The sequence below is a fragment of the Lagenorhynchus albirostris genome, chromosome 15, assembly GCF_949774975.1.
Source record: "Lagenorhynchus albirostris chromosome 15, mLagAlb1.1, whole genome shotgun sequence".
Classification (NCBI taxonomy): domain Eukaryota; kingdom Metazoa; phylum Chordata; class Mammalia; order Artiodactyla; family Delphinidae; genus Lagenorhynchus; species Lagenorhynchus albirostris.
In genome coordinates this window covers 328,844-353,355 of record NC_083109.1, presented here as the reverse complement: position 1 = coordinate 353,355, position 24,512 = coordinate 328,844, and the positions used below count along the sequence as shown (strand labels likewise).

The window sequence follows — 24,512 nt, the reverse complement described above, 5'->3', positions numbered from 1 at the left end:
GCACAGCTGGATCCTTCCGGTCCTGCAGATCTTCGCTGGAATGTCCCTTCCGTGTCATCCAAGCCACAGTAGCCACCGCCGCCGCCGCCGCCAGTTGCTGTCCATCCCCTGTGTTTTCATTTCTTCCTCACCGGTCGGTCCCCTCCTGGAAGGTCACTTCCAAGGAGTGAGCCCTGCCTGTCGTGGTCACAGCTGAGTCCTGGCTTGCGGTGGGGCGCGGAACAGTTAACGCTCACCTGCGGCTGCCCTTTGACTTCCGCCTCCCAGCGGAGCGCGTGGCCGGCCGGGGCGTCTGGATGGGGCCCTCCGCTGCGCCGTTGCCCCTTTAAACGCTGGACCCGGGCGCACGCGCAGTAGGGCGTTCGGGCGCGCAGGCGCAGTGGCGCGGTGGATGTTGACGGCGGCGGAGGTCGGGGCTGCGTAGTGGGAGGCGGACTGGCGAGGGGCGCCAGAAGAGCTGCAGGTGCGGCCCAGCGGCCGATTCCGCGGGCCCGCCGAGCCAGGAGGTACTGAGCCGCCGCCGCCGCCGCCCTCGGCCCGGCCTGCAGCGGGGTATGGGGGCGGTGCGGCCCCTCGGCCCCCTCCCCCTCTCTCCCTCCTCTCCACCCCTCCCCTTCCCGTGGTCCCGGGCTCCCGGACCCTCCCCCAGGGCCGCATTCTCCTCTCCCCGTCTTCCTGTCCTCTTCCGCTGTCCTCTCGTTCCCCACCCCCAAGCATAAACACCCCTCCGCGTCCCAGGCGTCTCCCGTCGCCCCTCCCCCCTCCCCGGGGGTCCGCCCTCCAGCGTTCCGGGGGTTCCCGAGGTCTCTCCAGGTGCGCATTGCTTACACCCCTTGGGTTGACTTAATTCTCCAGACGCGTAGCTCGTCCCTGACTTACTAAGTAGGAAACATTTGCAATTAGCACGGCAAGTGGAGAGTTACCAAGGTTTGAAACAGGTTGTACCTTTTCAGAAGGTGACAGTCTGTTAAGGAAGTATTGGCCCTTCAAGCCTTGGGGACTTAGCTTCAGGCAAGACCTGAAAGACGCCTTCCGTTGGGAAAGGAGAGCTCGCCGGGCTTTGGTGCGTGTGTTTTGTTTGTGTTTGCGAGGGCCTGTGTCTCCCAAGTTGATGTTTGCACATCAGAGAAGTCCTTTATCTCCCCCCTTCGCTCATGTGCTTGTCAACGTTTTCTTCGTTCTTTTTGACCAAGGAGGGGCTGAAGTAAACAACTGCATTCTCAGTGTTGGGTAGACCGGCAGGTTCCTGTATAAACAAGTCGGAACTTGTGGCTCTGCTGGGGGGAAATAGAGCCATACGCTAGGGTGGGAGGGGCCCTTGGAGATGGTGGGTTTCGGCTCCTGAGACCAGCGCCTGGGCCCCCTCCCTGCTTGTACTTGGCGCGGGACATCCCTGGCGGGGAGAGACTCCTCGTTCGGACAACGTGTCAGTATTTTCAGTTCCAGTTTTAGAAAGCATTTTTTTGTGTGTTTAGCAGAAATTATCTCCATCCGACACGTGTTCCACTGGCTTGGCTTTTATCAGGCTCGTGTATAGTGTGTATATGGCAGCCTTTCGAGTACTTGGAAAAAAAAATCCCTCTGCATTCCTTGTGAGAGTTTTGGTTTTCAAAATGAAAGAAGTCTCCATTTCTTCCATTATTCCTGCGGCAGGAGGTGTGGTTTTGGTTCCTTCTCCCCAGCTCATCCAGCTGAGTTACTTTGTCCATGTTGCACTTAATAAGTAGCCTAATAAACCCACCGTCGACTTGAATCTTGGCCCCGGCTATCAGAGCTGCATGCTCCGTTAGCCTGGCCACTGTCACAGCCTCCTCGATTGTCCACCTGAGACCTTCCGATGCCTGGTCCTGCTCCAGATGGATGAGCGCTGTCTCCTCCCTGTGCCCTTACGGCTGGTTTTGGAAGAAGCAGCATTAGAGTAAGGCTTTCTTGTTGGGTGGTGCCCGGTTACTGCGGAGCGGTGAATTCAGGGTTGCAAAGTATAGTCGAGTGCAGCATCCGAAAAATGACTTGCCATTATTTTGAAAAATTGAATTTGAGTGGCTTGTAGGTCCAGATTTGGTTTGGCAAGGACACCTCTTAACCTGTTGTTCGTGTTTTTGGTGGCGTTAGGACTGATCACATTCGTGGTCAGTAATAAGCAGTGATTGTTTGCAGTGTGAGGGAGTGTTAGATTGCCAGGGAAAGTTAATAGTAAATATCAGATCCTACAGGTTATCGCGTGCAGCCTACCAGTGGCAGCAGATAGGGTTACCACGTAGTTATTTCGTCTGTCATTTTGGGTAGAGATTACCAGTGTGTTCATTGGTAAAGAATTTTGCTCCCTTGAGGATTTTTTAAAGCTGTATTTGGTGTGGGGTAAAGAACATAGGCCCGGCGTTGAATGGCAGCCCTGTCCTTTCACACTGGTGTGTGATCACGAGAATAACTTCTCAGTCCCAATATGCCTAATAATGTCGTAAAGCCAAAATGAGGTCGTGACGGGCAGGTGGTGCCTGTAAAAAGGTTGTAGTTAGTTGCTAGTTTTACTAAAAACCTAGCCTTTGCACGTGGAATAAACTTTCAAAGTGAGGCAAAGTTGAAAATAAGGGATAAATACTTAATAGACAATGAAACATACCCAACATATACTTCGTGTTTGCTTTCTGAGGATAGAACATTATACTTTGCAGGCTTCTGGGTGAAGAGGTGGCTTTCAGGTCCGTCCTGGAGGATGTGTGGGTGCCAGACATTTCCCTGAAGCAAGCAAACATGACCCGACTTTTAACTAGTGACCCCAATTTTAAGATGACTGTCCAAGACTAGGGCTATAGGCCTTAGCCTCAGAACTAAGTGGCTCGCCCAGGATTAAACTTGACCTCATTAGCGCTTTATCCCATCTGGCAGAGTTAACTGGCCGTGGAGTGTAACCAGGAAGGACTGTGAAACAATTTAGAGTGGGGGTGAGAATCTAATAATTGGAAGATCCTAGTGATTTGGAAGTCTAATATTCAGCTCTAAAATCTTTAATTTATTTTATATATTTTTATTTTTTAAATTAAATAAAAATTTTTTATTTTTGGCTGTGTTGGGTTTTCGTTGCTGCACTTGAAATATTCAAAGAGGTTGATATTAGAATGATTTTCTAGTAGACATATCTGCTCTCTTTTTATGTTTACATTCAATGATTTTTCCATATGTGGATATATACCTGTTAAGATAGATACATATTCGGGATTTCCCTGGTGGTCCAGTGGTAAAGAATCTGCCTTACAATACAAGGGACGCAGGTTTGATCCCTGGTCGGGGAACTAAGATGCCACATGCAGCGGGGCAACTAAGCCCGGCACCATAACCACTGAGCTCGTGTGCCTCAACTAGAGAGCCTGAGTGCTGCAAACTACAGAGCCCACGTGCCCTGGAGCCTGCGCGCCACAACTAGAGAGAGAAAACCCACATGCCACAACTAGAGAGAAGCCCGCATGCCGCAATGAAAGAGCCCACATACCGCAACTAAGACCCGACCAAAAAAAAAAAAAAAAAAAAAAAAAAGAGATAGGTGTATATTCAAGATGATTTTAATCCTAAATGCTTGACTTTCTAGAATGATGACTTTTAGTAAAGTTTTGAATTCATACTTTAATGATGTTTTTAAGTCGTCAGCTATGTTTTAGGTATTGCATGTTCATCTGTATTCAGTCCATACTATAAATTACAAACTTATTTTTGGATGGATATAATTGAATTTCAAATTTAACTTTTTTTTTTTGAATCTGGCATTCTTGGGAGTGGAGGAGGGTAAGGTGGGAGGGGTGGGTGATGACTAAATATATTCCATCTGTATTACTTTCAGAACTCAGAATCTGAAATTGGTATGTGTTTAGAACTTTTATTGCTCCGCTCTAACCTTTAGTATGAATTGCCCTTTTAAAAATCTTAAAGCGGCAGCTTTCCGTAAGCGCGGTCCCGAAGATGGGAGGCGCGGTGAGTGCTGGTGAAGACAACGACGAGCTGATAGACCATCTGAAGGCGGCGCAGTACATCCGCTCCGAGCTGGTGGAGCAGGCCTTCCGAGCTGTTGACCGCGCCGACTATTACCTCGAGGAGTTTAAGGAGAACGCGTACAAGGACTTGGCGTGGAAGCACGGGAACATCCACCTCTCCGCTCCGTGCATCTATTCGGAGGTGATGGAGGCCCTGGACCTGCAGCCTGGCCTTTCCTTCCTGAACCTGGGCAGCGGCACCGGCTACCTCAGCTCCATGGTGGGGCTCATCCTCGGTGAGTCTGGCTCTGTCCCACGTAGGAGGGAGAGCCTGCCGGCAGCGTGTCCTTTTGTGGAGACCGAGTTGTAACTGCCCTCGGCCTTCCCGGCCGTCGTGGTGTCCACACAGTCCCTGGGTGGGGGGTGATTGTGTTAATCGAGAAATCCCCATAAGGAACAGAGGGGTCCTTCTGAAGCTTTCCTGTCCCCCCAGCCTGCACCTCCAACATCTGATCGGCACACCCTCCTTTTGGACGACGGAGGACCTAGACATGGTATAAATCTGGACCTCATGGTCATTTCTCAATTAATACAGTCACTCAGTCTGCCCTGTCATGGTCTCTAAACTGGGAATAGTTAACTTTAAAGTCCCCTGGAAGTTAAAGTTCTTCCAAGCAGTTTTTGTTTTTGTTGTTTTAATACTAAAAAAGTTAATACTTTAAGTTGTTTGTTTTTAAATATATTCCAGGGATGGGAAGGATTTCACAAGTTATCTCATTCGAAGCCATTTAGCCTGTTTTCCCAGGTTTGCTAAATATCAAAGCTTTCGGCTTAAGTATCTTAACATCGTTACCGGGTCAGTGTTCCAAGATTCCGAATATCGGCGATTTCAAGTAATAACGGCTTTAAAGTCATGTTTAAACCATTAGCGATCCATCACAATATTGTTTCTTTGTGGTTGATACAGGCACTTAAGAAAATCTTAGCAGTAACAGTTGCTTTTTGTGGATACGGAGTGAAACTTTTGGTTTCTTTATAAGTTCATATACTTTAGAATTTGCTGAAGTTTTGAGATTCTGATCATCTGACTTTAGGCTATAAGTTGCTACCCTCAGATTATTAAATGTGAAGTTTTTTTTTTTTTTAAGCTAAATGCTTTTTGAACTTAATTTGGATTGAAACTGCTTTGCAAAGGGAGCCCGGGTTATTCATCATTCCGGAATTAGTGAATTATAATTCCCTCTGTTGGAGCTGAAAAATTGGAGGAGCTAAGGATAAGGTGGTCAGGTTATCAAACTGGTTAGATTAGAAATGCTATTGAAAAGAAATGAAATGCTCAGGAAAAGGTGACTTAAAGTAAACCTCAGCTGACCTGCTGCACTTGATGTTGTGTAGAAGTTATAAAGAAATGGCTTACAATTGATGTTGTTGTTTGTCTTTTCTGAGTCCCCTCTTTCTTGGGAATTTCACTAGTTATTAGGGGAGGAGAGTTCTGAAGGAAGGAAAGCTGTGTTTTCGGCCGCAGTGGACACTGCGTGGTGCTCTGATGTATTTGAAGGAGGTAACTTGAGAGTTTGCATTCGCGGGTAGCCATCTTGGATCTGCAGGGAGAAAGCTGTGCGCACTGGACCGTTCTCACCGTCTGGATGCTGTGTGTCCTGGGCCTCCCTGTCTGGTTCATTCAGCCGCGACGGTGCTTCGTGCAGATCACTGCAGAGGTGAAAACCTTGCTGGCCTCCCAGTGCCTGCAGATGTGAGGCTTGAAGTGTTTCGTTTGACTTAGGGGTTCTTACTCTCTGACCGCAGCCTTTCTGCCACATTCCTGTGCTCATTCTGCGGCTCCACCCCTTTGCTGAGGGCGCTCCCTTCGTGAGGTCCCAGTTGGCGGTGGGGAGGACGCAGCACTTGTCAGCTTAACCTGAAAGTGTCGTGTGATGCCCTGCTTGGGGGGCCTTGTGGGACTAGTTTCAGTGTTGTGTCTTTGGTGCCACCATTCTGCCTGCCCCCTGTACTCCCTCCGCTTTTAGTTCTTTTTATTGGGGTGGGTCAGGGGATATGTGTTTTTAGTCTGGTGTGAAGCTTCTTGGGAATAGGAGGTGTGTCCTCAATAAGTGCCTAACAAAGGTGAGGGGCTGGTGAGAACATGATGAGTGGGGGAAAGAAGGCAAGTTGTGACCAAGAGAGCAGTGGGGATGGAAACGGAGTAATGTGGATGTGATATAAACACTGGAAATGTGACTTCTCAGGTAGGCTGTGGTTTTTCTTTTTATAACTATGTTTATTCTTCTTTAATGATATTTTATTTATTTATTTAATTTATTTTTGGCAGCGTTGGGTTATTTATTTATTTAGTTAGTTTTTATTTATTCTTGCTGTGCACGGGCTTTCTCTAGTTGCAGTGAGCGAGGGCTACTCTTTGTTGCGGTGTGCGGACTTCTCATTGCAGTGGCTTATCTTGTTGCAGAGTGTGGACTCTAGGTGAGTGGACTTCAGTAGGTGTGGCACGTGGGCTAAGTAGTTGTGGCTCGCGAGCTGTAGAGCGCAGGCTCAGTAGTTGTGGCGCACGGGCTTAGTTGCTCTGCGGTATGTGGGATCTTCCTGGACCAGGGCTCGAACCCGTGTCCCCTGCATTGGCAGGCGGATTCTTAACCACTGAGCCACCAAGGATGCCTGTAGGCTGTGTTTTGATGAGAGAATGTTATAGCAGCAGCTCTGTACGTGACAGGTGTTGAGAAAGGAGAGTGCGTGAGTCATCCAGCAGAGGCAGGGAGGCCTGGGCCTGGGGCCAGGCTGCTGCACCAGGAAGGGGCCAGATGAACCAAGTGGCAGAGTGCAAAGCTGTGGGCGCACAGAGGGTTGCATTTACCAGGATTTCTGTTGGACTGTAGGGTTGAATGCTGCACTGTGACTTTATATGTATGTCTTTTATTTATTTTTTTATAAGATGTTTTTGATGTGGACCATTTTTAAAGTCTTTATTGAACTTGTTACAGAATTGCTTCTGTTTTATGTTTTGGTTTCTTGGCCCCGAGGCGTGTGGGATCTTAGTTCCCCAACTAGGGATCGAACCCGCACCCCCTGCATTGGAAGGCGAAGTCTTAACCACTGGACCGCCAGGGAAGTCCCTGTATGTCTTTTAAATAAAACCCTATGTGCCCTGTTCATTTTCACATGCAGATTTTTTTAAATTGAGGTATAACTTACCCGTAGTAAAGTAACAAGTGTGAAGCGTGGAACTTGGTGAGTTTTACATCCACCTCCATGTAAGCATCACCCAGAACAAGATGCAGAGTAGAGTCTGTGCCCCAGAGGTCCTCATGGCCCCGCCCCATAGCAGGACCCCACCCCTCCAGAAGGGGGAAGATGCTCACCTCCATCACACAGATGAGCGTTACCTGTTTTGACGTTCATACAAATGTTTTTATTTTAATTTAATTCAATTTAATTTATTTTTTAATTTCTTTTTTGCATTTTTTTTTAAATTTATTTTTGGCTGCATTGCGTCTTCGCCACTGCACGAGGGCCCTCTCCAGCTGCGGCGAGCGGGGGCTGCTCCTCGTTGCGGTGCGCGGGCCTCTCACCGTGGCGGCCTGTCCTGCTGCGGAGCACGGGCTCCAGGCATGCGGGCCCCAGCAGTTGCGGCAGGCGAGCTCAGCACCCGTGGCTCGCGGGCTCCAGAGCGCAGGCTCAGCAGCTGTGGCACACGGGCCCAGCTGCTCCGCGGCATGTGGGATCCTTCCGGACCAGGGCTCGAAGCTGTGTACCCTGCACTGGCAGGCGGACTCCCAACCACTGTGCCACCAGGGAAGCCCTATTTTTATTTTTTATTTTAAAAAAATTTTTGGCTGTATTGGGTTTTCATTGCTGCACGTGGCTTTCTCTAGTTGTGGTGAGCGGGGGCTACTCTTCATTGTGGTGCGTGGGCTTCTCATTGCGGTGGCTTCTCTTGTTGCAGAGCACGGGCTCTAGGCGCATGGGCTTCAGTAGTTGTGGCACGTGGGCTCGGTAGTTGTGGCTTGCGGGCTCTAGAGCGCAGGCTCAGCAGCTGTGGCACACGGGCTTAGTTGCTCTGCGACACGTGGGATCTTCCCGGACCAGGGCTCGAACCCGTGTCCCCTGCGTTGGCAGGCGGATTCTTAACCACTGCGCCACCAGGGAAGTCCGACCTTCATACAAATGGATTCTTACAACACAGAGATTTAACGAAGCTGTTTGTGTCAATAGTTCTCACCGAGATTTAACCCAGAGGCGTTTGTATGTGGAGGAAGCGCTTTCATCAAGTGGGCTCCTAACTTTTCTCACAGCTTTATTTCCAGTTACTGATAAATTTCTTTGGATTAAAAAAGTTTCATTTTGATTTTGGAATTATAGTTTTATTTTAATGATGATTAAAACCTATTTTGTGAGACTTAAACACCATATCTGAGTGTTTGGGGAGACCTTTGATGGAAAACAGGCCTGTGTCCACTTTCATTTGCAAATACATGTTTCTTCTTTAATTCATTAGTGGCACTTTGAACTCTTGGTTACAGGCCTTGGCTTTTTTACATTTTCAAATGATTCCGTGGAAGTTTGAGGACAGGGAGGTCCAGGCTTTAGGAAGCTGTGGGAAAGAGTATTGGTGATGTGGTGAGCAGAGGCCAGCCTGCGTATTTTAATATTGGGCTGGGTGATTTAGGCCCAATAACGTGTATTTCTGTAATTATACATGCCAAATCAAATGTGTTGTAGTCTATGAAACAAATAAAGAGTAGGGGTTCTCGCCCTAATTCTACATGTTTTCTTATCCTGAAACCTTTTAGGTCCTTTTGGTGTGAACCACGGGGTGGAACTCCATTCAGATGTGACAGAGTATGCGAAGCAGAAGCTGGACTTTTTCATCAGGACAAGTGACAGCTTCGACAAGTAAGATCAAATCTGTCTGTGGTTCTGGGTGTCAGTTATAACTTAAACTTTGGATTAAATGGAAAGAAATCAGTTTATTACTGTTCGTGTTCCAGGAAACATGATTAAACTGTGGCAGGAGAGTCAGGGATATGTGTGTATCTGTTCTAATTATTCTTAAAATATTTTGTGTTTTTAAGGGCCTTACGTTTTTTGTTTATTTATTAATTTTTATTTTCTTTACAAATTTATTTATTTATGGCTGCGTTGGGTCTTCGTTGCTGTGCACAGGCTTTCTCTAGTTGCGGTGAGCAGGGGCTACTCTTTGTTGCGGAGTGCGGGCTTCTCACTGTGGTGGCTTCTCTTGTTGTGGAGCACGGGCTCTAGGCGCACGGCTTCAGAAGGTGTGGCACGTGGGCTCAGAAGTTATGACACGCTGGCTCAGTAGTTGTGGCACACGGGCTTTAGAGCGCAGGCTCAGTAGTTGTGGTGCACGGGCTTAGTTGCTCCGCGGCATGTGAGATCTTCCCAGACCAGGGCTCGAACCCGTGTCCCCTGCGTTGGCAGATGGATTCTTAACCACTGCGCCACCAGGGCAGCCCAAGTTTTTTAATTATGATACCTGAAGGTAATTTCTCACCAGTATAAGAGAACAAATAGAATGTTCATTTTTCCCAATTTTCGTGTTTCCAGTAGAGACAACATTTTATCGCCTACTTGTTTGCAAAATGGAATTGTTGCGTTTGTCTTTATTTTTTTATTTTAAATTTATTTATTTATTTTGGCTGTGCAGGCTTTCTAGTTGCGGCGTGCGGGCTTCTCTAGTTGTGGTGCATGGGCTTAGTTGCAGTATGTGGGACCTTAGTTCCCTGACCAGGGCTCGAACCTGGGTCCCCTGCGTTGGGAGCGCGGAATCTTAACCACTGGACCCCCAGGGAAGCCCCACATTTGTCTTTAAATGGCGCCATGTAGCTGGCTCTTGCATTTTAAAACAAAGCGTTAAAGTTCTTATTTTAGGGATTAAAATTTTTAGAAAAACCAAATATAATTTTCCCTCTTTTTACTCGGTTAGTAGATCTTGAATAAGATAATAAAGATAGAAGATAATAAAATAAGGTAATAAAAATAGCCAGTAGTGATGCTTGGAGCTTGGGTGATTTAAGCTTGGATTGCGCCTATGATATTGACTTTCACAATATTTGGTTTGGAATTTCTAGGGTTCTGCTTATTACTAGCGTAATTCTTCCTGAAGTCTGGTGTCCAGCTTCTGCCTCTGATTTTGCTATGTTGCTGTGGGATTGTGCAATGAAAACATACCCGTGTTTAGTGTAGATTTACTATATAGGCTTGTTCTAATGTGATATATTTAGTTGCGGAAAACATTGTTTGCTTCAGGTTTGACTTCTGCGAGCCCTCCTTCGTCACCGGCAATTGCCTGGAGATCTCTCCAGGCTGCTCTCAGTACGACCGGGTGTACTGCGGGGCAGGCGTGCAGAAGCAGCACGAGGGGTACATGAAGAGCCTCCTCAAAGTCGGGGGCGTCCTGGTCATGCCGCTGGAAGAGAAGGTCAGGTCCCCACGTAACCCACGGTTTTGCACACTTAGCTGCCTGCCAGCGTCGGTTCCGGGGATCTGACGTGCACTTTCCTTCGTAACTCTTGTAACAATGTCCTCCATTTCACTGAGGAGGAGACAGGCCGTAGAGGCAGCCAAGGCGGGGCAGGTCCTGACTCAGGCGGGCATCCCAGAGCCTGCACTGCAAGGCTGACCTGCCGCCCTCTCTCTCCTCCCTCCTCGTCTTTTCTGTCCTCTCCCCCTCCTCCCCCCGCCCCCCCTTAGCTATTCTTTTATGCTTTTTCTAGTATTGGAATTACAGTACACATAAAAAAAAATATTAGAGTAATTCTATTTTGGTAGCTCGTCTAGTCGTTAAATTCCATGGTGGCGGGTACTGTACAGAACCCCTTGCTGAGTGGGAATCTCGTCCAGGTCTACTTGGCTACGCATGTTTCTGTATGTTTTAGATACTGTGTTTCATTGGGAAAACAGATTGCAATAAGTGAGCAACCTATCCGTCCCAAACAACTAGGAAAAACAGAAGTGACAAATGTTAGGAGACTGTGCGCTTTGGTGAAATTCTCTTCAGTTTTAAAATATTAGCATTCAATTCATTTTGTTTGAAAAGTAATTATTTATTTTAGAAAATCCAGAAGATGTGAACATTAAGAAAAACTATTCACAGTCCCTAAAGACTGTTAGCGTGTGATTCTTGTAGCCCTCTCCTCTTCGTCTGTATCCTTTCAAAAAGGTTATTGTACACTAAGGTGTTTTACTTAACAGAGTTTGTGAATATGATTTTAAGTTACTTAATAGTCCACACCATCGTTTTTTAGTGCTTATGTGGTAGCCGGCTGAACCATTGACCAGTTAATTATCTGGCTCCTATAATCAGACATTAGGTTGTATGTCGTTTTTATTGTTATTTACTGTTATGTAAAGCCTGTAGTGAACGTCCTTAATAAAAAAAAAAGAAAGAAAGAAAATATTCTTCAATATTTCAGTTTGTATCTGCAAAAGATAAGGGCTCTGTGTTTTTAAACTTCATAACAAAACCGTTATCAGCCTAAAAAAGTTAATAGTAATTCCTTAATATCTTGAAGCGTCCAGCTAGCATTCAGGTTTTCCGGATTGTCTCAAAACCAGGCTGAACAGCTTACTTGAATGGGACCCCATTTAGGGCTGTGTCCTGCACTTGGTGGATTACCTCTTTGGTGTTGTTAATCTCCAAGTTTTCCTTCTTTCTTGCAATTTATTTGTTGAAGCAATCAGGCCATTTGCCTTCGAGAGGTTCCCGCTGCTGTTTAGTGGGGGCGAGATGGTCTCTTTCCAGTTCCCACCCTCCAGAAACCACAGCCCAGGACTCCGTTAGGCTGAAGCATCGCAGCTGGTTGTGAGGGTCTCTAACGACTTGTACTTGAGAATCGCCCCATCTCCTTACGTTTCCCCCGCCACGTGCACTTTTTCTGTAGAGTCCAAGAAGGTTGTCTCATCAGAATCCCCACATTCCTTCTCTGATTGTTTCCTCTTGTCACCCGTTAACTTCTTTCCCTGTTAGATATATTTTCTGTACTAGCAGCTTGAGTATATTTGCAAGAATATCATTAAGTTACGTGTAATTCTTGTCACATCGCATTATGGGCACATTGCAGGCCCGTATTGTCAGGGTTTTTCATTTTTAGTGTCTGTGTTTTTTCAGGTTGTGTATAGGAATGATTATATTTAAATCGACACTACCAGTAGTCAGACCTTTTGAATCTCCTCGTTTTGTCTTTGGGATAGTTGACTAAGATAACTCGGACGGGTCCTTCCGCCTGGGAAACCAAAAAGATTCTGGCTGTGTCTTTTGCTCCACTCGTCCAGCCCTGCCAGTCGGAGTCAGGAGAATCAAGACTTGTCCAGTTACGTGAGTATGAAGATTCTTGCTTACTGTTTAGATCTTTTCACTGTCATTAGAATTTGAAGAGAAATAAAATTCATAAGAAACCTTTTAATGTTAAAGAACACTTTTCCACCCATTGAAGCCTTTAAAGTTTTACAAGTGATGTTTAAAAAGTCACTCAAAAAATTATAGTCTACGTTTAGCCTATTTCGGGTTATTTTAGGATGTTTGTGCTTGCTATTCAAGGATGAAAAGGAACCCCTAGAAAGAAAGAGAAGGGAAGAGAAGCATGAGCAGAGGCACACTGGCCGTGAGCTGGACGTCGCTGGTGTGCGGGGCACGTGTGCCGGGGACGTCCGGGTTAGGGTCAGGGTCAGGGTCAGGGTCAGGGTTAGGGTTAGCAGTGTTTGGCTGCCCTGTGTTATTTGAAGCCACGGGATGGATGTCAAACCAAGGACTAATAGGCGTAAGCGGAGAGGAGCTCGCCAGAGTGGGGGTCGTGGGAATGTGAGGTGGGCAGGTGGGTTAGACCCGAGTTTATCATGTAGGTGGTAGAGTCCGTCCCATGTTTTAAATAGAAGATGTGGGGACTTCCCTGGTGACACAGTGGTTAAGAATCCACCTGCCAGTGCAGGGGACACAGGTTCGAGCCCTGGCCTGGGAAGATCCCACATGCCGCGGAGCAACTAAGCCCGTGCGCCACAACTACTGAGCCTGCGCTCTAGAGCCCTCGAGCCACAACTACGGAGCCCATGTGCCACAACTATTGAAGCCCGCGCACCTAGAGCCCGTGCTCTGTAATAAGAGAAGCCATCGCGATGAGAATCCTGAGCACTGCAATGAAGAGTAGCCTCTGCTCGCCGCAACTAGAGAAAGCCCGCGCGCAGCAACGAAGACCCAACGCAGCCAAAAAATAAAAAACAACCCCCCCCCAAAAAAACTCTAAATAGAAGATGTGGCACCTCTGTATTCTGGATTCCCTGGTGGTCAGGGGAGGGTGAATTTGTCAAATGTGTGCTCCCTGAAAATCCCACCGGAATGGGTAGGCAGGCACTGCCCGTGGGTGGGGAGGGCACGGCCTTCCAGAGCCCCTGCAGAATTTCAGAAGGTGAGGTCACAGGTGGGATCTACGACAAGTGTCTTGATCATGCCTGGGTAAGAATCATGAAGACGTGGAGGGTACCCCGAGATGTGGGTTTTGAGGCTTCAAAGCAGACGTGGCACAATGAACAATGTCGATGCTATTTCGGGCTCCTGAAGGGAACTTGTGATCTTGTCTCCCGGACCAGAGGTTCTTAGACGAGTAGAGTCACGTCGATGAGGGCAGTGCGCACGGAGGCCGTGAGGATGTGGTCGTGTGCTGCACAGGGGATGGGGTCAGCTCTCGGATGGACGGGTGAGTGACCAGAGTGCAGGCTGAGCTGGTCAGGAGGCCGCTGGGATTTTCTGGGCAAGAGATAAAGACTGAAGCTAAGACACGGGGCTCCAGCGGCAGGGGCTCAGGAGGCGTGTAGGGCCTGTCTGAGGAGGGAGATGGGCCTGAGGTGGCTGGCATGTTATGGAGGCGGGTCTGCAGGAGGCCCTGACCCCAGCAGGACTGGGTTAGAACCTGGGGAGCCTTTGGCTGCCCTGTGTTATTTGAAGCCACGGGATGGATGTCAAACCAAGGACTAATAGGATAAGCGGAGAGGAGCTCGCCGGGCTGGGTGGAAGAGGAGGAGGCCAGGGGATGAGGCGGCCCCCACCGACGGCGCCTCGGGGTGAGCTGGAGAGGCCAGAGCTGGCCCGTGGGAGGTCTGAGAAGGGGGCAACAGCAAGTGGAGTGGCGGGGGAGGAGTGCTGCCACCACCTCCTGCTCGGCGTGGCGGGGTGTGAGGGCCGGGCGAGTGCAGTGTCCTGACAAAGGGGAGGAGGGTGCTGCGAGCCGGGGGCGCCTCCAGGGCATTGGGCGCTGTGCAGGTTCTGCTCGGGCCTCTGTGATTCTGGTCAGAGATGTGGGCAACAGAGGAGCCCTTCGAATAGTTTGCGTTGTTACTTTTTGGAGAAGTTAGGTTCGGGGGGTAAGAAGTGGTGCTGACTTTCAGTGTCATGCATGTAAGCACATGGCCCCTAGTGATTCTCTTACCTCAGAAGAGCCCTTGTGTTGCCATGTGTGTATTGCCTACACATTTGCCCAACTTGAGCTTTCATTACCAGATTTTAGTTTTCCTTGATGTGCTTTGGGACTTTTGTTCTTAAAAATGTTTTGGAACTGCTTTTTCTCTACTTTAATAAAAAAGGAACAAATTCTTAAATTTCTGAAATACTGTGAAAATATTAAAACAGATAAAAGAATTGTAGAGCCATGTGGTCACTGTATTTCTACTGGATGAGACAATGCATCACTGAACACGGCAAATAGGGAAATGAAGCCGGTTGTCAAAGAACCAAACGCTGTAACCCTGGTTCTTATTCTTCCATTGATTGATTAGCCAAGCAGTACTGCTTCCTTTTCTTATCTGATTTAAAGGTCAGTGCATTTGAAAATATCTTTTGAAAAATACCATATGAATGCAAATTAGAGTATAATTAACATTTGCCTACAGCACTGTCCTATTCTTGTAATGTGTTTGTAAATATGCCAGTAAATGAAAATGTGGTTAGAATTTTCTCAGGTGTCTAGACCTTGTGGTGTCACGAGGGTGAGGCTGACAGTCTCGCTGTCTGCACAGCACCCCTGGCGGTTCGCAGCCTCCAGGACCTGGCGCGCATTGCCATCCGGGGCACCATTAAGAAGGTCATCCACCAGGAAGCTGTGAACAAAAACGGGAACGGACTGAAGAACACTCCCAGGTTTAAACGGAGGAGAGTTCGCCGCCGCCGAATGGAAACGATTGTCTTTTTGGACAAAGAGGTGTTTGCCAGTCGGATCGCCAACCCCTCTGATGACACCAGCTGCGGAGACCTGGAAGACGAGCGGCAAGAAGAAGAGGTGACAACCCCGCCGGACACCAAGCCCGAGCCCCCGGTGAACTTCCTGCGTGAGAAGGTCCTGAGCCTCCCTCTGCCAGATCCCCTGAAGTACTACCTGCTTTATTACAGAGAAAAGTAAGTCTGTGGTCCAGGGGAGGAGGCCAAGCCTTCCTGGAGGGCTGCCCACAGCAGGTGCACTGGAGGAGGAAGGGGCTCCTGCTCTGCATCTCGTCTTCTCGTCTGTCCTTGACTGTCCTGTAGAGTTTTCATCCAGTCATCTGATTTCTGTAAACACAGTCTGACAAACATAAGGTGCAAGGGGGAATGTCTCAAAAGGGCGAGAGTCTCCTGGAGGAGGGGTTGACTTCACACTCTCAGGAAATGCTGAGGTCTACACGTGGAGGTGGCCTGGAGACCGTTTCTTACACAAGGTACACGTGTCTGCATCAGAAAGGAAAACTGAAGTTGAAATTAACCTGTGTTTCTTATAAAAGGTGAGAAAAAAAGCACAAGTTGCTAAATGTATAAAATCTTTTCTGAGTGGGACATGCCTATGTGCAAGTTTGAATTTTACGGTATCAACCTCTTAATTACTGGCAGCGAGTAATTAAAGATTTATTAAAAGATTAATTTAAAAGATTTAACTAAATGTTTTAGTTATTTGGAACGTGGATACTTGATTGAAAAGCCCTCTCTTATTTTAAGTAAATTAATTACATCTTACGTGAGTTGTCAATTGTAATTTTAAAAAACAAAAATTGTGATGGGGAGAGGAATGAACGTATCAGATTGCCAGGTGTCTTTGTGGAATTGCAAAAGAATTCCAAGGCATTTTTTTCTGACACCTTTTGTTACCTTTAAAGTAACCAACATGGAGTAATCCCCTCAAAGAAAGTCCTGAAGAATGAAACAAGTGTTGTGTGTAAGTAATGAGCTACATTACTTTTGCCCCAGAGACAGAGAGTACTGTTGACTCAACTTTAAATACAGTCAACGGTGTCTAAGGCTCAGTCCTCAGAGCAGGTGGGAAGTACTGGCTGCAGGAAATGGATTGGGGACGATGTAGACGGCCTGTGGGTTGGTGTTTTGTTTTTTCTTTCAGTTGGCTATTGTTCTGTAATCACATAACAGTACTGATTCATAGATTTTATCTTTTATAATTCTGGAGAAAAATATTTGTTAGTTTTGTAATTTTTCCTAAGAACAAACGCGTGTTTGGTACATTGCATTAGAACAGTTTCACTTAAGTTTGACTTGTGGAATCCATCTTCTCCAGCGCTGTGTGTTGAGAGCTTCCTGTCTTATCAAGTCGTGGGTCTAGAAGAAGAGGCCGTCCTTTTAGTTAGGTGGCAGGATGTTTACAAGTGACACTGCTTCTTCCAGAACATTGGTTCTTTTCAGACTTTTCAGTTTTAACCAAAGTTAAACCCCAAATCAGAGTCATCCAGATTTTATGATTCATTTGATCTCTCAGCCTCTCAGGTGTTGCTGGATTTCAGTGTCTTTGTGGTTTTACCAGCTTCGCGGAGTTCTGGTTATTTTGTTTTGCCATTTATGCTTTTTTAAAGTAACTGAGTCATTTTATCACAGAACACTGCGTGCACACATAGCTGGGAAAGCGGGTATATTGCCCTAAATGGGTACCGTTAAGCTGTTGTAAAGAAGGGTTTCTTCATAGTCGTGTTTACCTGCCTTTAACTGAACGTCAAGCCTCGTTGTCTCAGAGAGAAAAGCATGAGTCACGTTTACTTGCTAAGACTTCGGTTTGCAGATCTTGTTGACGTCATTCTAATTGATTTGTAGAGACCTCTGCAACACGTGGACATTTTTGGACATGATATCTGAAATATTTTATATTAGGTGGCTTGACTAAATGTTTTTCTGTAATTGTGTATGGATTTCGTTTTGTTTCAACCACATTTGCCTTTATGCTAGATTGTAAACAGTCTTTACGAGGCATAAGACATGTTTTCCCCTATGTATGTTAAACCTTGCCTAACATTTTGTATTTACATGTTGGTTTGTGACTTTTAAACCAGAATTTGGTTACAAGATATATATATATAGATATTGAATATAATATATGTGAAATAATTTGGTATTGATCTATCTAATAAACATAAAGGAGAATCATCAGTGAGTTTCCCTGTGTGTCAGCACCTTTCTCCAGAGTCAGTCTGAGACACTACTTTCTGTTTTCAGACAGATGAATTATATATATATATAGTCTGTGTTGTCTGCAAGCTCTATATTGTAAACCACATTCTAGACAATGGCTGACTTTTATGTTTTGATTAGTCTGTATTTTTACATGTGACTTTCGTCTTGAAAGTAGTACAGCCATAGACATGTGCAAAACAAATAACAAATTTATAAATATTAAGTATATAATACAGAAATAGCTGTGTATTTAAAAATATTTTTGCCCATCTGGAACTTTCAGGGGATTAATGCAAGAAATATGAAACAAAGGTTTTAATGAACTGATATACAAAAGATACCAATAAAGGTAGTTACGGCACTTTAGCCTTCTTGGCATTGCTTCTGTTTCCTGTGTGGAATTAAAATTCTTGGCTACATTTTTCTTTTCAAAAATGTTTTAAAATAAACTTTAAAAAATTAGAATCAGGGCTTCCCTGGTGGCGCAGTGGTTGGGAGTCCGCCTGCCGATGCAGGGGACACGGGTTCGTGCCCCGGTCCGGGAGGATCCCACATGCCGCGGAGCGGCTGGGCCCGTGAGCCATGGCCGCTGAGCCTGCGCGTCCGGAGCCTGTGCTCCGCGACGGGAGAGGCCACAGTGGTGAGAGGCCCGCGTACCGCAAAAAAAAAAAAAAAAAAAAATTAGAATCCTGTGCTTTCTTTCACCGTTTGCATTATTGCTGAAGTCTGTACCATTCTAGCACACCTAGGGGAGGCGTGATATGTGATTAAACACAGGAAGTTGGACTAGACAGAGTCTGGCTACATGAGCGCAGAGGCGTCTGGAGAGAGTCTGGTTAGTTTCCTGGCACGATTTCTGACAGAAAATCGTCAAAATGTTAGAATGTTTTATAATATCGTCAAAATGTTAAATAAATGATACTGGGTAATGGCATCATACCTTGTGGGGCAGCAGCGGGTGAGGATGAGGGTTCAGGGTCGGCGTTGGGGTCAGGCCAGGGCCAGGGTCAGGATTTAGTGTCAGGGTCAGAGGGTCGTGGTCCAGACTCAAAAGTATTGAGGTGCTATCGTAAATGAGCTTTGTTTTTCTTTTTCATTGAAAATTCCAGTTTTTCCTAAACACCGTTGCTGATTGTTTTAATCCATCTGGGCTGCTGTAACAAAACACCAATTGGGTATTTTAGTTGGCTTATGAACAATAAAAGTGTATTTCTCACAGTTCTGGAGGCTGGAAGTCTGAGATCAGGGCACCAGCACGGTTGGGTGAGGGTGCCCTTTCTGGTGGCAGAGTATATTACAGACAGCCCGTGCTGCTTTTACTTCAACAGGCCGTTTTTCTGTAAGCCCATTAGAGCACAGTTTGGGGTGGTGAGAGCAAAGCCAGGAGGCCGCTGCAGTCAGTAGCCCTGAGTGAGTGGTGGGAGGCGTGTGGCGGGCTCCGCAGGGACGGTTGTCTTCCCACTGCGAGCACAGAGCCCTTGTTTTCTGGACTTTGTCACATGGTTAACCCTAACTGTCTCTGGGAGTTATTTCAGCAGGATGTGTTTTATAGAAGCTTCCCTGCCTTAAGGCTTAGGGACTCATGGTGTTTGGAACCAGGCTCCTTTGTCATGCAGCAAGCCAAATGCTTAGATGCCGAGGTTGCAAGGCAGCCAAGTATGATATCAAATCCACCTCCCCAGAGGCAAGGGGCTTGAGATACTTACGGGATAAGGAAGCAAGGTGGTCTTAGGTGTGGGGAAAGGAGATGGGAGGTAGGGAACAGGTGACGCACGAGTGTATCTGAGTTACCTGCTTCTTCATGCGACTTCAAGGGATTGGAGTAGGGTTCAAATTTTTAGTCTGTTCTGATACGAGCCTATAGTTAAGGGTTAAAGGTGGTGTAGGATCATGGTCAGGTCAGAGGTTAGGGTTAGGGAGTAGTGTATGGTTCAGAGTTAGAGGGTCAGGATTAAGGATTGAAATTCAGGCTCAGGGACTTCCCTGGTGGCGCAGTGGTTGAGGATCCACCTGCCAATGCAGGGGACACGGGTTCGAACCCTGGGCCGGGAAGATCCCACGTGCCACGGAGCAACTAAGCCCGTGTGCCACAACTACTGAGCCTGCGCTCTAGAGCCCACAAGCCACAACTGCTGAGCCCACACGCCGCAACTACTGAAGCCTGCGTGCTCCAGGGCCCACGTGTCACAACTACTAAGCCTGCATGCTGCGACTACTGAAGTCCGCGCGCCTGGAGGCCATGCTCCGCAACGAGAGAAGCCACTGCGATGAAAGCCTGCGCACCGCAACGAAGAGCAGCCCCCGCTCGCTGCAACTAGAGAAAGCCTACGTGCAGCAATGCAGACCCAACGCAGTCATAAATAATAAAAAAAATAAAAGACTTGTACATTTCATTAAAAAAATTCGGGCTCAGTGCTCAGGGTGAGAAGATAGGGTCAGGGTCAGGGCTAGAGGCTTAGGGACAGTATTAGAAGGTCCATTAAGAGGATGAGGTTTTGAGGGATCAGAGTTAAAGGATCTAGGTTAGAGGTTCAGGGTTAGAGGGTTAGGCTAGCTGTAGGTTGGCTCCCCTGCACCTGGAGATACGGGGCCCATGGAGTGGGGACCAGGCAGTACGACTGCAGTGGGGCTCCATTTCCTGGCACATCCTCACCAGGTGTCTCTCAGCGCCAGGAGTGTCCAGCCTTAGGGCCCTAGCCAGCTCTGGGTCTACATCATGTGACTCCAGTTTGGGTCACCGCTGCTGAAAGAATTTACTAAGAATTTCTCTCTCTCTCTCTTTGTAATTTATCATTTTTATATAGTGGATTATAGCTGATTTACAATGCTGTGTCCCTTTCTGGTGTACATCCACTTGATTCACATAAAGAGAAACATCTACATATTTTTTTCCATATTCTTAGCAGTCTTACGTATTCTCTTCCGGAGATTTCAACGTGTTGAGTTCTATGTGCTATACACTAGGTCCTTGTCGATTACCTATATTGTCCATGAAGGGTATGTATGCTAATTTCAACCTCCTGGTCTATCCCTCCGTCCACCCCTTTCGTAGCCACAGTTGTGTTTTCTAAATGTGTGTTGCTGTTTGTGTTTTGTAAGTTTGTTCATTTGTATCCATGTTTAGATGCCACCTATAAGTTAGGGTTAGGGTTAGGGTAGGGTTAGGGTCAGGGTCAGGGTCAGGGTCCGGGTCCGGGTCCGGTGTGTAGGGTGTGCTGAGTCTAGTCCTTTGAGCTTGAGAGTAAGCCTTGTTGATTGCCTATTTGGTCTATGGAACGGTATCTGTGCTCATTTTAAACTCCTGGTTTATGCCTCACCTCAGCCGACCTTTGCACCCTAGCAGTCGTAAGTACGTTTTCCAAATGTGTGATTCTGTGTCTCTTGGCATGTAGTTCGTGTATAGCAATTTTGATACTCCACCTATAACTTGATACCTGAGGATAAGTCTCTTTTTTCTGTCTGACTTACGTCACTTAGAATGATCGTACCCGAGTACACCCGAGTTGTTGCAACTGGCCTTATTTCGTTGATTTCATGGCTGAGTAATATTCCATTGTACATAAGTATCACATCATCTTTATCCATGTTTTCCTTCCAGGGAGATTTTGGTTGTATCCAAGTCGAGGCTCTTGTAAACAGACCAGCACTAAACGTTGTGGTGCCTGTGTCCTGTCGAGTTTCGGTTTTCCCAAGATACGCGCCCGTTGAGTGGAAGTGCCGTATGCTCTGTAGCTTCGTTTCTTAGATGTTTTGGGAAATAAACTTCACTTCTCCAGAGTGCCGTTGGCAATTTACCGTCCCACAGTTAGCGAAAAAAGGCTCGCTTTTCTCCACGCCCTAGCCTGCATTTCTGGTTTTTACACTTTGTGAGGATGGCCCTTCGGACTGATGCGAAGTTGTACCTCTTTGTAGTGTTGGTTTGCACCGCGCGCCTGCTTGGTTGGCCAAAAAGGGCGTACGCGGTTTTCCTGAAAATATTCAGGAAAACCGCGTACGCCCTTTTTGGCCAACGGCATTGTTGAAGAAGTTCTGCCCCTTTCCATGTGCTTTCGAGGCGAGACCAATGTCCCTCTTGAAATTCTGTTCCTGCAATTCTGCCTTGCTTTCAAGTCCTCTTTCGTGACTTACCTCAAGGCATTTTTCCACGTTAGGGATCGTTTACGGTCCTGCACGATTGTGAATTGCAGTGCCCCTGAGCCCCACTTTTCAACTTGTTTCTTTGGGCACTGGCCACCCTACAGCAGGATTGCTTCAAGCCTTATTCTAGTTCCGAAGGCTAGCTGAGCCTTTCGTCACTTCCTCTTCGGAAATTAGAGTGGCATGTGCCTGTCCAAACACCTAGGTGTTGTCTCTCATTCTTCCCCACCTTCCGGTTCATCTTGCGGACAGATTCCAAAGTGTGCGAAACAGGGTGTTGATGGTGCTGACTTCCCCTAGTGGGGAGATTGTTAGGAAAGAGGCTGGAGGGGGGAACCCGAGCACCAGGAGATGGGGAGATGAGGCGCCTTTTCCAGACTCTTCCCGATGCGACGGTGTACCATCGTCAGGGTGTCCCATGCATGTTTTAGCTGTACGAAGGGTCCCCTGCACTTGGAGGTTTGGGATCCATGGAATGGGGACCAGGCAGGATTACTCGAAAGGGGCTGCATTTGCTGACTCCTCACCCAGCCTCTCAGCCCCACGAGTGTCCAGCCTTGGGGCCCATGCAGCTGTGGGTCTAGATGTGGTCAATCCAGGTTGCATCACAGGCCCTGAACGAATTTTGTAACGTTTTCTTTCTGTGTCTTTTTTTAAAATTTATTTTTATAATGGAGTGTAGCTGATTTTCCATGCTGTCTTTCTGGCTGCTGCACGTCCACTTGTTTCACTTGCAGAGAGACATCCATAAATTCTTTTAAGATTCTTACCAGTCATATATACTCTTTTCTCCTGACTAGAGTGTGCTGAGTCCAGTTCTTGAGCTATAGAGTAGGTCTTGTCGATTACCTATTTGGTCTTTGGAACAGTATCTGTGTTAATTTCAACCCTCTGGTTTATGTCTCACCCCACCCCCACTTTTTCCCTTTATCAGCCATAAGTGTGTTTTCTGAATGTGTGACCCTGTTTCTGTTTTGTAATTTAGTTCCTGTGTAACCATTTTTAGATTCCACCTATAAATGATATCTTATGCTGTGTCATTTTGTGTCTGAATTTTGTCACTTAGAATGATCGTATCTAAGTCCACCCGAGTGGCTGCAACTGGCCTTATTTCGTTGATTTCATGTCTGAGTACTAATCCCTTGTACATAAGTACCATATCTTCTTTATCCATTTTTTCCTTCCAAGGACATGTATATTGTTTCCAAGTCGAGGCTCCTGCAAAAGGGCTGCACTAATAGTTGAAGTTCCTGTGTCCTATGGATTTATGGTTATCCCGAGATATACACCCAGGAGTGGTAGTGCCCTATGCTCTGTAGCTCTGTTGTGTTTTAATTAATTAGGTAATTGTTTTTGCCTGTGTTGGGTCTCTGTTATTGCACGTCGGGTTTCTCTGTTTGCAGGAAGTTGGGGCTACTCTTCGTTGAAGTGCGCAGGCTTCTCATTGCAGTGGCTTCTCTTCTTGCAGAGCACTGGCTTTAGGTGTCAGGCTTCAGTAGTTGTGGCACCCAGGCTCCGTAGTTGTGGCTCACGGGCTCTAGAGCACAGGCTCAGTAGTTGTGGCGCACGGGCTTAGTTGCTCCGCGGCATGTGTTATCTTTCCCGACTAGGGCTCGACCCCGTGTCCTCTGCCTTGGCAGTTGGATTCTTAATGTCTGCGCCACCAGGAAGTCCCTGTAACTCTGTTTCTTAGAATTTTTAGGAAACATCATACCCTTCTCCAGCGTGGCTGTTAGCAGTTGACATTCCCACCATCAGCACAGCAGGGTTCCGTTTTCTCCACATCCTCTCCTCCATTTCTGGTTTTTACACTTTGTGAGGTTGGCCATTCTGACTGGGGCAAAGTGCTACATCTCTGTAGTGTTGATTTGTATTTCCCGCATGTTTGGTTGGCCACAAGGTCATGTGGGTTTCAGCCTGTACACCCGTTTTGGCCAACTGACTCGTAGGCAATGTTGAGCAGCTTTCATGTGCTTTAACGGCGAGTCCAAGCTACCTCTTGCAATCCGGTTCCTGCAATTCTGCCTTGTTTTCAAGTCCTTTTCTGTTACTTACCCCAAGACATTTTTCTACGATAGTTGTCATTTACAACCTTGCCCCTGAGCAACTGTCTTCAACTTGTTTTTGGAACCGGCCACAAGGTGGCAGGATTGCTTCAAGCCCCATTCTGGTTACAGGGGCACCCTGAGCCTTTGGGAAATTCCTCTTCCTTATTGGAAATTAGAGTGGCATGTGCTGTCCAAACACGTAGAGCTTGTTTCTCATTCCTTCCCCCCCCTTCCCTTTCATCCTCCCGACAGATTCCAAGCCGTGCGCGACCCGCTGTTGAGTGTGCTGACTTCCCCAGGTGGGGAGACTCTAAGGAAAGAGCAGGGAACCCCTCCCCCAGGACATGTGGAGATCAGGTGACTTTTCCAAACTCTTCCCACCCATCCGGGCCCCCATCCCCCATCCGGACACGGTGGGGTTTCCAGCGGTGCGGGGCTCTGGCGCCGCCCTGCAGGGAGCAGCCCTGCTACCCGCGGCTACAGTGCCGCCTGCTGGTCTCTCCGTCCTCCCACTGGGCACAGTCTTCACCTTTCCCGCTGCCTCGGATGCTCTGTCTCCTCGCTGTCCTGTGATCAGCCCCTCGTCCCCACCGCCATCACCCCCAGCTCCACAGCCCTCCTCCAGCCTCAGGGATGACCCAGGACCCTTCCTGGGCTCCCCGCCTGCCCACCCTTGGTCGGTGTCCTCAGTCCACCTGTGCAGACAGGTGAGGATCCCCTCCAGAGGCTCCCAAACGCTTCACCCCCTACATCCTCCCCGGGGTCGGCCCGTGTCCTGTCGGGATGTTCCACCCTCAGCAAGCCCCCAAGTACATGGCAAGGGCAGCCATCAGGCCTGCTGCGTGCACTGCTGTGCGTCCTGCTGTATACACAGGCATGACCCTGCCCAGGGTGCAGGAAAGGCAGCCTTACCTCGGGACGTGGGGAGAG

At 47.5% G+C, this 24,512-nt stretch overlaps 1 protein-coding gene across 4 annotated transcripts; it reads left to right on the top strand.

The window, feature by feature from the left end:
• Positions 1-387: 387 nt before the first annotated feature.
• PCMTD2 (protein-L-isoaspartate (D-aspartate) O-methyltransferase domain containing 2) lies at positions 388-24,418 on the top strand. 4 transcript variants are annotated; one of them, XM_060123211.1, is made up of 6 exons: positions 388-506; positions 3,922-4,258; positions 8,765-8,867; positions 10,242-10,413; positions 12,186-12,304; positions 23,835-24,418. In XM_060123211.1, exons 2-6 carry the CDS (start codon positions 3,952-3,954, stop codon positions 23,941-23,943), a joined length of 810 nt encoding a protein of 269 aa, XP_059979194.1. In that variant the 5' UTR covers positions 388-506; positions 3,922-3,951; the 3' UTR covers positions 23,944-24,418. The 4 variants fall into 4 exon arrangements, with proteins under 4 accessions (XP_059979194.1, XP_059979196.1, XP_059979193.1 ...); XM_060123213.1 differs by having other exon boundaries at positions 12,186-12,309; positions 23,835-24,417; XM_060123210.1 differs by lacking the exon at positions 23,835-24,418 and adding an exon at positions 14,997-15,876 and having other exon boundaries at positions 12,186-12,309.
• Positions 24,419-24,512: the final 94 nt, after the last annotated feature.